The sequence below is a fragment of the Megalops cyprinoides genome, chromosome 21 (assembly GCF_013368585.1).
Source record: "Megalops cyprinoides isolate fMegCyp1 chromosome 21, fMegCyp1.pri, whole genome shotgun sequence".
NCBI classification, from domain to species: Eukaryota; Metazoa; Chordata; class Actinopteri; order Elopiformes; family Megalopidae; genus Megalops; species Megalops cyprinoides.
In genome coordinates, this window is record NC_050603.1 from 10307723 (window position 1) to 10326056 (window position 18334).

The window sequence follows — 18334 nt, forward strand, 5'->3', positions numbered from 1 at the left end:
GGAACCTCCGCAGCGTTGCGGCTTCACATCGCTCACCTACTGCACGTTTGCGGTCCGCCAGACACAGCAACAGCTGCAGCCGACACCCCGGCCTGCCAGCTCTCCTCTCCCCCAGCACCAAATGCCAGAGTGATGCGTCTATGTGTTTTATTTTAGAAAAAAAATATGTGTTCATTTCAAGGCAATAAAACCAACGGACATTATTCTAAAATTAGGCATCTGGAATGTCAAAGGTTTCTTTTGGTATTACACACATTGGTGGAGGTCTCATCGAGAGAGGGATATTATGGGAACATTACTGTACTAAAAAAAAAAACCCAAAGTATCCTGCTGGAGCAGTAAAGAAATGCTATTTCCATAGCATAAAATCTGATCATAAATGTGTGAGGTGAAGAATATTTTAAAAACTCCTGACAGAAACACTTACTCAACAGAGGAGGGCATGGCAGGAGGAAAAGCAGCATTCTGCCCACAGAAGGCAGAGGCTTCCTTTTTTTATTTCAGAACCAGAAAACAGGATTCTTTTGTCTCGTGCGTGTTCTGCACACTGATTCTCCTCTCCCGCTGCAGGGAACTTGCCTGGCCAGTCACAGCCCGCAGGAGAAAAATCTCACTCCTCTGACAAATTCCCCTTGATTTGCTCAGGTCTCTTAGGCCTTGAGATGTACCATTTGGGAGGGGGGGAGGGATTTCAGGAACAGCCCTGTATTGGACCAGACCAATATATTCTAACAATTATTACAAAGGTGTGAAACACATAGACAAAGTATGTACTGAAACAGAGCACATTGTGAGTTTGCTATTCGCAGTCTAGTATCTGCAAATGTGACTTGGATTTATCACTGTTCATGGTCACCGCCACCATTACCTGCATATTCCCTCTTTCAGGTTCCAGGATTTTGGATTTCAGGGCTTTTATTAATAATTCACCCAATGGCACAAGCTAAAATTCCGCCAATTCACACACCATTAAACCTGCTGCACCATCACTGCAACCGAGGATGGTGACCCACGCATCTCTCCATTGTTCCTGATGGTGACATTATCATCATTTCAAGTTCTATTTCTGTAGACATCAATATTATGACAGGAACATCTAGACTACTTATAAACCTATGTACTTTTCAGGCACCTAGGAGGCCTTTATATTTTGGTCTTTTCCTCACAATACCATCATCCAGTCCTGTGATCTGGGAAAAGTAAAACTAGCACTAGTATCCTGTGTCCGCCTCACTCCTTTGCCCCTAGTGTCAGATTGGAGAACTGTGGTTCAGGTGGGTTCAGAGTGGGGCTGGGTCTTATTCTGGCACTTGCTGTACTTTGTGAAGTGGGTGTGAAGTGGCAGGGGGTGTGGGGGGGTGGTAGCGTGTGTATGGGGGGGGGGGGGGGGGGTGATAGCGTTGGGGGGGTGCGTAATGTTTCTGTCCTCACCCCTGCGTGTCTCACTCCCTACGGCTGAGGGTGAGTCACGAGGATGGCAGAGCCGGGTGCGTGCTGCGTCACCTGGGGCGTGGGAGTGGGTGTGGGGTGTGGTGTGGTGCATGGGGGTCAGGAGTGCTGGGCGGGGTTGGAGGGATTGCAGCGTTGATTAGTAACTGACCAATAATGGTCAGAGGTGTGAAGATCCATTCAATTGACCAGCAACAACTTCCAAATATTCAACACATGTTCAAGTTCTTTTTTCATATCGTAGTTTTAACACTGCTGCCATCTTGGGTGCGTGGATAGTCTGATTCAGTTCTGACTCTAACAGAGGAAAACTCTGTTTTTTTTGTCACAAAGACTCAAAAACGCTTTCCACCGGGAGGGGGGCATGTGACACAATTCAAGCCCATTTGTGAAGTTGACTACTTGGCTATTTTTTGTATATTACTAGTGCAGCTAGTTCACTTGTTAATCATTCAAGTAAGGGTTCTGTCTTACTCACTTCAGATTAACAAGTTTTTGTGACTGTCTTAATTAAGAGTCCACATTTTGAATGTGTAGATAAATCTATGGGTCTTTAGACTTAATTTAGTTTTATGAGTTTTATTAGTGCTATTTTTTTATCTTTTGCGGCTCCCAGTGTCTGCAAATCTCTGCAAAACTGCTTTCATTCACCATTCACCTTTGGGATCCTCTGGTTTACAGTCTGTCCTAAACCCTACAATATTTTGCTGTAGTGATTCTGGTAAATTCGCCACTATAAATTTGTATACAATTAACGAGTGTTTGCAAATGTAGCGTCTCTAAACTTAATGCAGTTTTCAAGTGATGAACAGCACTTATGAACTCATTGGCAGTGTATGTATGTTTGAAACATCCGTCCCCTCCTTTCAAAGGGGAAAATTCCCCCCTTCAGCTCAACCCCAGAAAATGTGATTAGAAATCTGAGACTTTTGGTCTGTGTCTATACAGTGTAGTATAGTACAGTCATGTATAGCTACACCCATATACATCTGTATATGATCAAATACAGATGGGACACAGGGAACAATTGTAATTTGCGATAATGAGTGAGGTCGTGGAGAGGATGTACAGAACACATTGAAGATATGTAAAATTCCACCACACAATGGATCTATATTGCATTGAGGCTTGATTCAGGCTGATGTCAGAAGAAAACCATCCTTCTTTTATACAGAGCCAAATATGGCAACTTCTATTATACTTATAACAGAGAGATGCAATAAAATGCTACAGTTTATGTTTTAGAATGATAAACTGTACAATACAAATGTACAGTACCAAACAAAGGGGTCTACACTAGAGTTCATGAAGCATGATGTCAAGAACGCCTTTTTTATTTTTCTAATATGTACATGATACATATCATCCCATGTTTGTATCAGAGTGCTGAGTATGATGGAAAATAAATGGAGCTGAAGGACCCACTGTGATATATCTACATTGAAAAGTGGTGATAGATGGATGATACATCGTGAAACTTGGTGCCTGGGTGCGAAAGGTGTTGCCGGTTACCGCGAAAACGTGTGCGCTCCCACCCTCCAGATGGCCCTGGATGCAGTCGATCAGGGGTGTGGGGGTCCTTGTGTTTTAAGAGGTGGTAAACAGTGGGTGAAGATTCATACCTGCATCAGTACACATTAATCAAGCAGCACTTCTTCATGAAAGTGGGCAGGTAGTATGTGGGTACTACTACAGATAAGCTAACAGTCTGAAGTTATTTTGACATTATTAGAAGTATTTAAAATTTATGTTTATAATTTTATTTAGTTTATTCACTCTGGGCCAGCTGAACTAACCTTAGCAGGGGTTTGAACTTCAGGTTGAGACCATCACGCCTCTGAATATTAAAACTGAAATTGTCATTTTTGATTATGGATGTATGAGTGGATCTCCAGCTTCACACACAAACCTCCACTCACACAAAGGGCACACAATGTATTAGACCAGTCATTCACCCTTACATTGCCTCCAGGATACTCCAGGATATTTTGAGTTTTGCCATTTGGAAACTAATTTAGGTTTATTAAAATGAAAAACTAAAACAAGTTTGCAAATCAATAACAAGATCCAGAACAGAATTATCTAGTGTTTTAAGAATGTATTTCATCATATGAAGGAATGGCTGAGAAGAAACAGACTATGAAGAAACTCAGACTATGGCAGTGGTGTGGAGTAGCGGACAGACAACTGGACTCCCAGCCAGAAGATGATATGTTCACATCTCCTGCTGTGACATTGAAGCCCATGCTCAAAACTCATTCAGCATTATACTTGAGCGTTGTATGGAACAGGCAAACAAGCAGAATCTTCCTTGATACACAGAGATACAAAGGATGCCAAGTAATGTACAACTAGGTGATGATTTGCACCTATGGCTACCCCTCCAAACGTCTGGCACCTACGTGTATTTCACAATAGTCTGCATTTGGTCTGAACATTGGAAGAACACAGCACTGAAGCCGAGACTTACAAGTGCCACATTGCAATTCCACTGATCACAGAGGTGCAAATGAAACTATTTGCCAGCATTGCACCCCTGCTCACAATGCATGGCTCTCCAGAAAATGTACTTTAATTCTGTCTTTTATGTGCCAGCGGGACACACACTGACACACACACACACACACACACACACACACATAATTACAGGAAACTTTTTAAAACTGCTGTGTCAACATGCAAAAGAAAACTAAGCAAAATGAAGATTGACAGGTTCAATGTGTTCAGGTGTGAAATCATAAAATGTAGACAGCGACCTTTCAAATATAATGTTCACTGTCACAAGGTAACAAACTACTGCTGTTTCCCTTGGAAATTATATTGCTGCTTGTTGTTTCCAATGCCCAGCACCCTTTAAACTCTTCCCCACAAATCCGTGTTTTTACATTCAGATTCAGAGCTTCAGTTTCTACACACTTATGTTTCCAATAATCCACAGTAATATGGTATGCCTTTTTGTTAATGATGGTGGTACTCCAAAGACTCTGAACTTTGAACCAAGAAGCCAACACCAGTTGCATGCAATTGATATGAAATGGAAGCTTTGGAGATGGTCATCTCCCAGTCAGTAGGGGGAGGTGACTGTGACCTGCCTGGATTGTTCTCTGAGGTGTTGAATCAAAGTATTAAAAATGGACACTAGTGAAGACTTGTAATGAGTGACCTCATCCAACTAAATGACATTGATCCTCACTGCCTCTCAATGGGTCCAACTATTCAATATGTCTATGAAATACCCAAAGACATGTGCATAAGGGCACCAGCTGTGGGGGAAAGCAGTGAGGATGAATACAGAGCAAATACCTCATTTGGCAGCCAATGACTTGAGATTGTGCACAAGCGCTCACAAACCTCCACATACCCAACAGCTGGATGCATTTCACCCATGACGGTTTCTGTTACAGGGACAGACAGAGGGAGCCCTTACCCGATGCTGGAGCCAGCCAGCCACCCACGGGCGCAGGCTGAGAAGGAACATTCAGTCACCGCGTGTCTCAGTTCGTCCGCGGAAGCCAGACGGGCACCCTGCGATTCGCACGCTCCCTGCACCGACCCCTCACTGGCCACATTTGTCACGTTAGCGGTCTCCAACAGGAAGACGCGACCTAGGGGACAGGAAGCATGTGAGGAGGACAGGCAGAAACAAAACTTCATTGACAACACCCTGAAGGCTCTCACCTCAGTATACTTCCTCTCAAAACCAAAAATGCTTTGTGGGTCTTTTTGCTAAACGAATATGTGCTTTGCTTGACATGGCACTGTTGATTCTCTCTTGTAATGTAGACAGAGGTACCACAACAATCATAACAACAACTCAGAGAATCCTCCATATATATCCTGTTTCTAGTGCTGCCCTGATGCATTTTAAGTCCAATTCTCTGACAGAAATTACAACCCTTTTGAAAACCTGCAATCCACTGCTTGCCAGAATTACTCGCTTTCAAACTGTTTTATAATTTATAATTTATGGTTTTTAACTTAGGGGGGAGGCTGCCTGTCTGCCTGTCAGTCCCTATGTCAGGGCCCCACGCGCTGGCTCTGAAGTGTCATGTAACTCCACGGACTGCATGTGCTGCTTATGATGTATGTGGCACTGAGGAATAGGGAATAAGTCAACCCTGTCACTCACTCTCAGTTACCAGTCTCACTAAAACAAATGGTTCCCTGGAGTTAAATTTACAAGTCAGCGAGGCTTTCGAGAATCCCCCATGTGAATTCCCCAAGACACAACTCTCACCCTCACACCGGCACCGTCTCCGCCAAACACAACTCACACTCAACCATGGCAGGGTGTTGTAGAATTATTTTGACATTGTATTGTAATAGACTCCTGGCAAAACCTCAAAAATGGGGTGCCTCCTTCTCTCATGTAGATAAGTTCTGATTGTAATGTAATGTAACGTCATAATTGCTCTCAGCCATACAGTATCAGATGATGATCTTGAATGCTGTTTTGTTTGTTCAGGCTTGGATTGGAGAGAATTATTTGAGTGGGTTCATTCACGCAATGGCTATAAAGCAGGAAACTCAGGGCCCTGCAGGCTGAATATGGCCTCTTTCTGTGGCCAAGACAAACTGTTGAGTTCAATCTCAATTTTTTTTGAGATTGAAGTACTCAGGTAACTGTCATTAGCAAGCAGTTCTCCTCTTCCCAGTGGCTAGCTAACGGCAGATTTGAAAGAACCAAAAGGAAAACGGACCAGGAAGAGTGTTACAGGAACAGTGATATCTGTGGGTCAATGACAAAAGCTTGTCTATCTACATTTACATTTACATTTATTCATTTGGCAGGTGCTTTTATCCAAAGCAACTTGCAAGTGAGGTAGAAATGTATTATCTAATGTTCATTGCCTTTTTAAAAGAACACACTATAAGAAGACACTATAAAGAGAACACAAAAGAAAAATATGAGGGTTTGCATTAACAGAAAGGGATACAGAAAGTGAATGATCTGAAAACAAGCTGTTACAATACAACATGACTCCAGTGGCTGCAAATAAGGGTGATGCTGCCTTAAAGATGAGTTGCGTTGTTATTGAAATAAACTACAAAATGAAAACGCCTTTCTTCTGAGGAAGTTTTTTTTTTTCTGAAGAACAGCATCTTATAAATCTTATAAATCAGGACAAAAAGCGTTGTCAGGACAAAATGTATTTGCCACTACCGGTCTTTTCACAAAATATCCTTGTGAGGAGACATGAATAGAGTCAGCCTCCAATCTCAAAGAACAGCTCTCCAAAAAAAAGTGAACTATTTTGTTGCTTGTCTCTCATGCAGGGAAGCACAGACATTGCCAGCATAGGTCAGGCACACATTTTAAAGCAGTCTGGGATTTTACACTACTGCATCAAAGGACGTATCTGAACAAATGGAGGGAATCCAAGTCCATTTTCACTGATGTGAAAAAAGCTTCAAGAGGAGAACTAGTCCTGCGTCGCTGACAGCATCTCTGTGCTGTACACCGGTATGTGTTGTGAAGGAAAGCACCGGAGATGGATCATGTAATGGAGGTGGTTGCATATGGAGATTTTACAAAGAATTGTGCATTCTGAAAGGGAGCCCAGTTGTTTAAGCCACACAAAGAAGCATATTAGAGCAAAGAAGATTTTAAAAACATAAAAGGCTGGGAATTTTTCTATGTGATCTGGCGTTGTTATACGATGGAACAGTGTATCTCAGCACGCCGAAAAGCAGTACAGCAGATTCATTTCACAAACAAATGGTAACTCTGATGTTTGGCTCTATGGAAGCCTTTTAGCAGAGATCCCCAGTGTGAAGGTGCTGCAACTGTTTCAAGGGAAAAAAATTCCCTTGTTCTGTGTTTTCACAGAACAGTTTCCAACTCGCTAATAATTTCCCAACTACTTGATTGGCTACAAATTTGAGTCTTTCTGATGTCATCACACTGTTCCATTTTCCACCTCTCCCCAGCTCCTTTGGCGCCGATGTGGACATTTCTCCTTTGAATATTCAGTGTTATTACATTATTTATTTGGTTAGCAGAGTCCTTAATCCAAGGAGACTTACATATTGTGTATTTTGTATGTTATTAATTTAGTATTGGATAATAAAGATTTGCAATTATTTACAATATTCACTAACAATTCAGGTTAAAGAAGCTCTTATTTTCAGGTAAAAGAAGCTCTTGTTCCTTACCATGCATATTTGGCACACAAATCAAGTGCATTAAAGTCATCTCAAAAGCAGAGACACTGTAATGGTATCTGAAGTTTTACTCACAAAGTGTCAGCATGCAAAATTGCCTTACTCTATTTCCCAGCAGGCAAAGTAAGGTAGTTCAAGCCTTTTTTTTTCTCTTCTTGATTGCAAAATGCATTCTGGGGTTTGTGTGAGTTTCAGCTACTACTCAGTTGGTCACAAAACCTCTGAAGAATTTCAAATTAGCTCAGGGCTGGCACCAACTTCCTTATATTTTTTTTTCCAAAACATGTAAACAGTTTTTGTTTGCATATTATATCTGTACAAAGAAACACTTTCAGCTTCCAAAATGCCAACTCACACTCACACTACGTTTACAAGAAACACTTGCAAAAATACGTCTTATTTCAACAACAACAAAAAAAATTACCACCACTCTCCTACATTACAAGAATATTCAGATGGAACAGCAATGCAGTGCCAAGGGCAAAATGTGTCAGTGTCGGCAGTGCAGAGCTGAGCCGTTTTCTCTCAGCTGCCATGGCTCCGACCTTCAGGGCGCCGGCGCCTGTATTTGGGAGCTCGGTCCTGTGTGCAAACGACTGCTGTCTTTGATCAAGGTCAACAATTCCTCCCTAAGATTACAGCTTAGTGACTGGCGTCTATACTCTGGACTACGGATTGCCTCGGCCCAGACATCACTCCAAAACCTGACAAGGTCATCTTTAGAATAAGATGATGGGTCTCTCGCCGGAAAAAATAAAAATCAGCTCACATCTACGGATATGTAAGTTCACTGTCTAGATAGCCGGCAAGCTACACAATTTGAAAATCTGTGGTGATTTGTGGAAAGTTTATTTATAATGGCTAACATGGGCCATGTGATTAAATAGGTGAGTTTATTCATACAGGAAGGATGTCTAATTAATTAATTGGTAAATAATCCAGTTTGGTCAGAGAGACAAATGATGAACTCCAGTTTGACCCTTGGTACAAATCATTTTGAGTCCCTTGCAGAATGTAGGAATCCTTTTCACCCAAAACACTCGTTAATGACAGTTAATATTTTCCACAGGTTTCACTGCTATACTACCTGGACCATATGACTAACAAAAGATAAGGAAATATGTAATTTTTAAAATTTTGTGAAAGTTTTATTTTTTCCCCATCAGTGTTGATGAGAGTGAAGCTAAGAACCCTGTGTCTATATCTGATGTCTTTGATAACAACTGTTCTGTCCAACTGCATGCAGATCTCATTGGAGTGAGTCATTATTTATACAGAACAGAAATTCATGTCTGAGTTTCACGCAGTGCTTGGGGGAGACAACAGAGGGTTTTGATTTCTTGAATATTTGATCTTGGTGGAAGTAGCATATTCAAATGTCAAACGAATCGAATGCAAGTGCCCTAGGCATCCTAAGCACTGAATAATTGAAGACTGTTTTTAGGCTCATCTTGTCGCAACAACAAGAGAAAATCAGAACTGGTGCCTGCATACCACGGTGGGGCACGATGAAATGTGTAGTTAGATGGGAAGTCATCAGCATTTCATCTCATTTTCTGGCCAAATCAGAAATTTGATTTTTATATTGGATTTAGGGTGTGTGTGTGTGCATGTGTGCCTGTCTGTATGAACACAAATTGGCTGTTGTGTTGAACAAATATTCACTGTACACCTATTTTACACAGAGGACATTTATCTGGCTATGTTCATAGCTTCCAAATTACTCCTTACATCTGAATCCACACAATGCTAAAGATCTAAATGCTGGCTCCCATTTAAGGTAAAAATGAACCAAATATCACACCAAAAACAACCGTCTGACGCTACAACTGTGGAAATAGTGTAGACCATCTCCTGTCCTACGATCAGCATTTCATGAGTCTTTCATGAGTCTTGCTTTAGTGAGACACACACATCTGTTTCTTAAGGGAAGACAGCCTCTGTCCATTCATGTGTTCCCACAAAGCGTCCCCCTAATGTTTCACCCATTGAAAGGACAGTTCAACAAAGCCCCCGGTGATTGTGGGATACGTCCACCAAAGGTCCACCATCGCCAAGCTTTTGGCCGCAAGTTCCTCTCAAGAGTACAGCGGGCTTGGAAGGGAAAACATGAGGCACTAATTGCATTTTTCAGCGCCGCCATTCCTCCAAGCGCAGGACTCCACCCTGCATCACCTCAACTGAACCGGCTCCACCCGGTTTTCGAACCGAGCTGTATAAACTAACGAGAACGCAGCAGCAGCTTTCTCAAGCAGCAACTTTTAACTTTTTTTTGTTGTTTTTTAACGGTTTTTGTTGTTCCTTTGTTTTATTTTTTGGCACAAGTGAGCTCCAGTGTACCAGGAGAAGTCCAAACTTGGGACAAAGGAGCCACACTCAAAAGGCAGCCATGAAATCAGTAGGGAGGCAGTGTTTTGTAATGTTTAAGGAGCTGGTTCAGTTCCCTGGTGGAGCAGTACTGTTGTACCCTCGAGCAAGGTTTTAAACCTGAACTGCTTCAGTAAATATCTAGCCATAGAGGTGTAAGCTAATTATATAGTGCATTGGATAAGGGTGACTCCTAAAACATACACAGTAATACAGTACTGCTGCAGCTTTAATATCCCCTAGTTACCTGAGAAATGTTCTATATTATATTATATACATACGTTTATATATATATATATATATATATATATATATGTTATATATATATATATATATATATATATATATATGTTATATATATATATATATATATATGTGTTACATATATGTTATATATATATATATATATATATATATATATATATATATATATATGTACATATAGGTACTATAGGTTACAAATGAAATATACACACAAATATTCCAAATATTTGGATTTGCTTTGCACTGAATTGTTTTATATGATAGAATGAATCTCAGTTATTTCAAATATTTTGCATCATATCACAGAGAGACTTCATATCCCACAATTATTCAAAATCGGTTATGTCTGGCACTTCAATTTACAGCTCACCTCTAGAATAGGCCTCAAAAGACATTTTGGCCTCAGGGCATTTAGAAACACATCAAAACATATTCTTGCTGAGAATGATGATCCCAGGGCTCTTCTTAAAGTCACAGACTGTAAAGAACTGTTTCTGTTGCTTCTACGCCTCTCAGTCACCTGCCTGTAACCAGCAGACCCCAACCTGATGCTGTCACACTCCCTACCAGAGGATTTGACCAAAGATGTTTTGTGGCTACTCATCTGTTGTGGTAATAATTTGGGACCCTGGATTTGAGGATTGTGGGTTCAGATCCACAAATGGATGCCAGAAAAAATATCTCACTCCACATACCTATATAAAAGACTACAAGGAAAAAATATAAATGGGCTACAGAACCTGTATGGTGTAGCCCGAGCCTCAGGGTGTCCACTAATAAAAAAATAAACATAAAATGGACTTAATGAGCATTACAAAAATCTTTTCCTCTGTCACCACATTGTGTCACGAACGCGTCTGCATCAGTGAACAATCAGTGGACTTTATGGCGACTGTAAACCGAAATGCCAGGGGTTACATGAGGTCAGTGAACTGCCAGGCTGCCCGTCCCCGGCTCTGCAGTACAGCATGGTCCTCGATTCCCTGTTGCCACGACAACACCCTTTGCTCAGTCCGGTGTGGCATTAGGCTTAGACCCTAAAGGGAGCAGACCTGACTTCCAGGTGGAGCACAGCATTTGTGGCCTTGAGAAAGATGCAGAACCTGAACCACACCAGTAAATATTTAACTGTACTTGTGGATGCTACATAGTGTCCCTGGAGAAAGGACTTTGCCAGGCAATGCAGCCGGTTGTTGCTTCTTGCTCTCAGGGTTCTTTTGTTCACATAGTCTCTCCACGTTTGTAGTGAGTTCTCGACACTGAAAGGAAACCTGTCATCATTAGCCTCGTGTTCACATACGAGATCTTTGGATACTGAAGTTTACGCCAAGGTGTGAATTCTCACCCGGTACTGTTCACGAGTACCAAACAGCATCGCCGCTCCATTCTAATGTAGTCGGCGTAATGCCTGACGCAGTTTCCATTTGGTGCGAGAGTAAACGCAAGGTGCCAGGACCACAGTTACTTGTTAATCACTCATAAAATCCAATGTACCGTCAAAATGAGTCCTAATAACGGACACAGTGGGTAAGATTAATGCGCACATACAACATGACCACAAGATCACTGTAGACCAGGGCAGTATCTGCTCTTAACCACTGGGGTGGCAGTGTAGCATAGTGGTAAGGAGCAGGACTTGTAACCAAAAGGTTGCTGGTTTAATTCCCTGCTGGGGTACTGCTGCTGTACTGTTAGGCAAGGTACTTAACCCAGAGTTGCCTCACTAAATATCCACCTGTATACATGGATAAAATCTAAAAACTGAAACCTATGTAAGTTGGATAGGACCCTCTGCTAAATACTGGTAATGTAACTAATGTCCATGAATAATCAATTGCTCAAAGAATCCTTTATAGGTGATTGATCTTGTTAAGGGAGAGCAGACCTTGCCCGCAATCCAAATGGAAAATCACCTTTTGAATCAAAGCTGCCTTACATATTTAAATCTACATCTAACCACTCTGTGATGTATGCACATGCCACAGAGAACAATCACCAAGCCGTTCAAATCCTTTGCACATATGTAGACACACCCTCAATTAAGTTTAACTCTATTCATGTTTTTAAAAAGATCGGGCTACTGATTTTAATTAATCTCTGTTGTAACAGTCAGCCAATAGCAATGACCACATGTTTGACCCATCATTTTAACCTTGGTGTCCTCTGTGGTTGAAAGGTTCAGCATTTCACAGAGCAACCCTGTGGTGTATTCCTGGTGAATCGTCTTGTCTGTGACTATAATCAGTGTAACCTAAAAGCAAACACCCCACTGTGATAATGTTTATTTTATCACTGCTGGGGAAATCACTGTGATGCTACTTCATCTTGGCAGTTACATTACATTATTGACATTTAGCAGACGCTCTTAGCCAGAATGACTTACATAGGATACACTTTTTTACACGTTATCCATTTATACAGGTGGATATTTACTGAAGCATTTGTGGGTTAAGTACCTTGCCCAAGGGTACAACAGCAGTGCCCTAGTGGGGAGTCAAACTGGCAACCTTTTGGCTACAAGTCCTTCTCCTTACCACTATGCTACACAGCCACACCAAAACCACCATGTCACATTCAGTAATTTAACCCCTGGTCTTCCAGTTCAGGTTTGCCTCACTGAAAATGTGCATTGGCCTGAACTCCTAAATTTCGGAGACAGGTAAAGGGGTGTGATCACCCATCATCTTCAACTCTCCTCTCAGGCAAAGTGTGGAAAAGGGCCACAGTTCTTGGGAGGGCCTCTCTTCCAAAGGCTGTTCATATGCAAGCAATTATTCCATCATTATACTAAGTGTATAGTACTTTCATGGTCACCTAGTACTGACTTTGATCCTTAATACCAGAGGCAAGTGAACAGTTTGGTGGTAAAAAGAACATCATTCTCACAAGCGGAAACAGATTGATGTCCTGCTCAGCAAACCAGAAGTTGTTTCTCTCTCTCTCTCTCTCTTGCGCACACACACACACACACACACACACACACACACACACACACACACACTGTTCCTGTCCAGACTACAAACAGGTATGGTATCTATTAAGCGTGATTCTCTCTCATCCAGCTGTGTTCTGTATACAGTCCAGACACACAACGCTCAGAAGGAAGTGCGCAATTTGTCACGGATTGATTCTATTCTGACTATAATCACTTCCTCATCCATCATCATAAGTGAACCGCATGCGATGATTGAACTTTGACATTTATGCAGCGTATCACATGTTTTAATTTATCAGAGAGGTATGAAAAGGCAAGCAGCTTTATACTAGATTACTTCGATTAAACAACATCTGTTGGAGGTGATTTATTCAATATTTTGGTACAAATTATTAAATATTGCGGTTCAATTTGTGGTACACATTGCACATTGGTGGAATGCATTAAGTTTTGAAACAGCAGCGGAAAGAGACTTTGAGATTTTCAGAACAATTAACATCAGCCGACAAAATGCATAGCGTTCACTGCAGTCATCGCTTAGCCTTCGTCGTGTCTTTTTTACACTGAAGTAGTTTGTGGTCGTCCGTATGACTGTCTGGATATAAACTTGTCTTAAGTACTGTTTCTTACATTGCTTAGCACGCCAGTATTATGGTTTAGGAAACCCCTCGTATTAACACATAAACTGCATTTTAGTTTTTTATTTTTATAAATTGGGAGAGTGAAAAAGCAATGAAAAATAAATCTACCGGCAAATGAAAAACGTCATTTCGTCGCTCTAAATGCGTCAACATGTGGTGACAAAAGAGAATTTGGCAAAGCTTGCCTTAAGTAATATAATGCGAGTGTAAAAGTACCCTATACTACATCCCGCAAGCTATGCGCCTCCATCTACACTGTCCGTTTGTTTGAATAAAAAAGAGCATTCATAAGCGCGCAAAACATTTTTCCAACACTGACCGTTAGCATCAAACATCAATCAAACAACTGCCATGGTTCATTATATTCCACCTTTCACTAATTTATAGGCAAACATATTAGATGCATGCAACTTTACTGCTTTTAAATAAGAGCGCTTCCCGTCGATATCTACTGTGTTTCAAACATCATTCACATATTATATCACCACAATTTCACCCCCGCTGCCAATAGTTTCAGAGGGAGATGCCGAAGCCAGATGTTTACAGCTGTCAGAGTTAGTTGCAGGTGGAAGTTCAGACTGTTTCTGTCAACCACGCGCCCGCTGCTGTTTAAGTTACAATAGGATGTCACCGCTCATGTTGAAGAACTTACCATCTGCGTAAACGGACGTGATGGTTAACCAAGCCAAGCATCCAAACAGCTGAAAGAACATAATATTTCGGTAGCAATTCCGTGCCATGGTGCGTTACTCTCTCTCTCTTTTTCTTGTAAGGAAACGTCCCAAAACAAAAGCTGGAAGTTTGTCTCGCTTTCACCTTTAGCTACACAGCAAGGGAAGAAAGTCCGATATTTCCCTCTCGCCAGAATATTGCTGCTAACACCTGGAACAGAAAGGCCAGACTGACTATTTGGTGACTTGAATGATTAAAAAAAGAAAGGGGGAACAATTCAGACCAGCGGGGTGGCGGAGAGGTTATATCTATCCAAATAGTGCATTGCCGTGCAAATGGAGAGCCTCTGCGAAAATTCGCATCACCCTGTCAGTAAATACGTAATGGGTCAGATTTGAACCAGAGACAGCGCAGAAGTGAGAGAACCGCCTGAGAACGGCGGAGCGCTGGGCAGAGGAGAGAGGAACACCAACAGCTACTGCCTCAGATACCAACAGACCAATTCTGTACTTATTTAAATAAATACACAGGAGCAAGGCTGTTGGTGAATACAGGTTTGGAGGGGTATACACATAAGAAACATTTTGTAAGTAAATCGAATAGGTTTTCTTCTCCAAGCCACAAAGGCGCCCCTTGTTTTCATTTTGCACTCCTGAGGAAAACCGTTATTTCCCCAGACCGTGAAATCACAAAATGACGGTATTACTTCAACGGATGAGTAGGTGGAAACTTTGCTGAAGAACTCGCCATTATGAACCACAGTCGTTAGCCTACCATTTCTCATCCCATTCTGTCGACAATATAGAAAGGTTCAGTTTTAGCAACAATAACAATATCATTCGCAATTGCTATAATTAGAATGTTCAGAAACATCATTTGAAGTTCATTTCTTGTCTCCCTCCTGGCCTGTCTCCTGTTTCTCTCTTGTCACATGTCAAACTAAACGTTTTCCTGTGGCTCATCATAACACCTGTATATCCTTTGACTCATGCATATATCCACATTTAGACATATATTTGCAGGTTTCTTAGATACCAACTATAGACTACATTGTGAACCAAGAGAGGAGGATGGCTCCTTGCTTGATTCACACAGCATGGCTTGGCTCACACGGCATGCACATAAAATGGGCGGAGAACTGAGAGTGCAACCAGAAGGTTGCAGGTTTGAATTCTGAATGTGACTCTGCTGTCAAACCTTTGAGCAGGATATCTGAATGGCTTAACCCGAATTGCTCCCTGGAATTGTCCAAGTGTATTACTGAATCTAAAAAACATATGTTGTCAATGTACAAAACACCAAGCTACTCACACGTACAAAACATACACAATACCAACTAAAACATTGTCTACTATTTATGTAATTGATTAAAATACAATTTGTAAAAAATGGGCCATGTCAGCTCACAGAAGCCACACATACTACTCCTATGCTGTCTAATGTTTATGACATTCTTTCATGTAACTAGGCCCAATGTTCTCTCCTCATACCACACAAGGACAATGTGGTCTTTCAAGCTTTACGTGTCACATGAAAGTGTCAAATGACCAATCGGCTGAGCGGAAAGAACCCGTGATGTGACAACAGTGAGAACGCTGGAGACTTTTTATTTATTTCTATTTGTGTTTGAACAATTAATAGAGCTTTGCCCACTCTCTTCCCTTACGTAGTAGGTGTTTTTCCTAGTCTATGAAATGAAGTGTTATCCTTCTTATTTTAGTTTTGATGTTGTCAGTATAATAATGATCAAGAAAGATGATTTTTCTCCTGCCCTGGTCCTTGAGGCTGGACATTATTTTATCATTGTTGTTTATTTTAACAAAACAAAAAGCAAGCAAAAGCAAGATAATTAAAATATGCAAATACATTACAGAGTATTAAGCATCTGTTTATAGAGAGCAGCTGGATGTATCAGGAGAGTCCATTTTTATCCTCCATTGGACTAACTGCCTCACTGAAATACCAGCAGTTCAAGTGAGTTGGGTTTATTTTTCATATTTGATAAAAAAAAATAAATAAAAACTGCTATGATGATAAGTCACCCTGAAGGCTAAATTGATAACATGAATAATTGATTGGTAGTTTATTGATAATTGATCATTGATAATTCAACAATTGATAACAGACTCTCCACTGAATGGAACAGGGACACCATTTCAGGGCATGTGGGGATAGACGGGCTGTTTTTTTTTTTTTTTACTGCAATTAAAGAAGCTCAGAGTCTGGACAGTTTGTTCTGCTGTCAGAATGGAGCCCCTTCTCCCCAACATCATCCACTTCAGCACCTCTGTCAGAGAACACTGTCCTTAGTCCGAATAAGGAACAAGCGTTGTCAGTGATTTCAAATTTGCTCGTCAATCAAGGTGGGACAGCCATTGTCCCGGCTCCAACTGCCTGCCAGTGATAACCTTTCCCATGTCTGTGGACTTGGCAGAGACCTGATTTACACTGACTGTAAAAATGCACACAGCCCCCACCATTAATGCAGTCATTCAGCTTCCACAGTTTGCTATCATGTTTCGCCAAAAGAGTGCAACTCCTGTAATCGGGACCAGCTGAGTGTGAGATGCATATGTCCATAAAGGTCATACTGCCATTTTACATTGCATTTTCCATATACTTGGCAAACACCATTACTTGGGTTAAGGGTACAGATATTAGCATCTAACATATCATCTATTTACACAGTAGGATGACTATGGATGCAAGTTACGGCACCAGCTGCTACACTGACACTTGAACCTGCACCCTTGTGGTTACTAGCCTTGTTTCTTTACCACTTGGGCATCCTGCCACTACTTTAATGCCTGTTTACATGAATACCTTGGTGGGGGCAGTCCCAGATTCTTCAGATTGGACCCCCCAAACATACTGTACCATGAAAGATCAAAATTTTGCTTGAATTAGTTTAAATTGTTAGCATTTGACCAAAGATTGATTTGGTGACATGGTTTAATCACTTTGAAGTTCAAAGCTTGTAGTAAGCTGTTGGATAACGTATGAAACCACTTGATTGGTGTCTCTAACAGTCGAAAAGAATTTGATTTGAAGAAAGGCATATTTAACATTTATTCATTTCATATTTTGAAGTCAAAGGACAAGATGATGCAGCAAACAAATTTTGGAGGTTTGCAGCACCCACAGTCTTCACTGCTTCAGGGACTACGGCCGCACGATATCGGCCCTTGTCCCCAAAGAGCCGCCACAACAGTTAAGTTAAAATAGAATTCACTCCGAAAATTTTGGGCCACTAACAGCGACAGCTGAAAATTGAGACTTCCCCCTCAGGTTCCCTGGGCACAGAAATGGCCTTTTTTGTGTCAGCTGCAGCTGCAGGTAATAATGGCCACAGAGCTCCCCGGGGAGTTGCCCTGGCAGGGTGACTCATCTTTGCAATTGTGGAAAAACCTCCTGAATCTCCCTGGGCGATCGCACTTAGTCATCTCTCTCCGTTGTCTGCGGGAGCCGCTCTCATCCTGGAGATTCACGGTTGAGGTGAGAAAGAGAGAGGAGGCACCGTAGACTGCCAGAGAGGGGGGGGGGGGGGGGGAGATTGTGATTCACACCGGCAGAATCTTGGAGAGGGAAGTGAGAATTGTGCTTCAGGAACCCACAAGGGCACAGTCACAGCTCCGACAGCAAGGTGTGTAATTTGTTAGGGCCATATTGTTTCCGCGCGGGACAGGTCGTCTTATTACTCAAATGATCTCAGGTTCGGAGAGAGAGATACCGCTCTCATTTGAATGCATGTTGCCATGGATTTCGACGGGTGAAATCCCAAGATCAACAAGACTATGAGAATAATATTTTCCTCTAAACTGTATTGAAAATGACCAATAAA

At 41.5% G+C, this 18334-nt stretch overlaps 1 protein-coding gene across 1 annotated transcript in view; it reads right to left on the reverse strand.

Moving 5' to 3' along the window:
• susd5 (sushi domain containing 5) overlaps nucleotides 1-14561 on the reverse strand; it is a 34992-nt gene extending 20431 nt beyond the window's left edge. Inside the window, exons 1-2 of the mRNA XM_036516160.1 lie at nucleotides 14474-14561; nucleotides 4877-5054 (exon numbers count right to left, since the gene is read on the reverse strand). Coding sequence (XP_036372053.1) covers nucleotides 4877-5054; nucleotides 14474-14561 — 266 coding nt within the window. The remainder of the gene's footprint in view (nucleotides 1-4876; nucleotides 5055-14473) is intronic.
• Between the last annotated feature and the right edge of the window lie 3773 nt (nucleotides 14562-18334).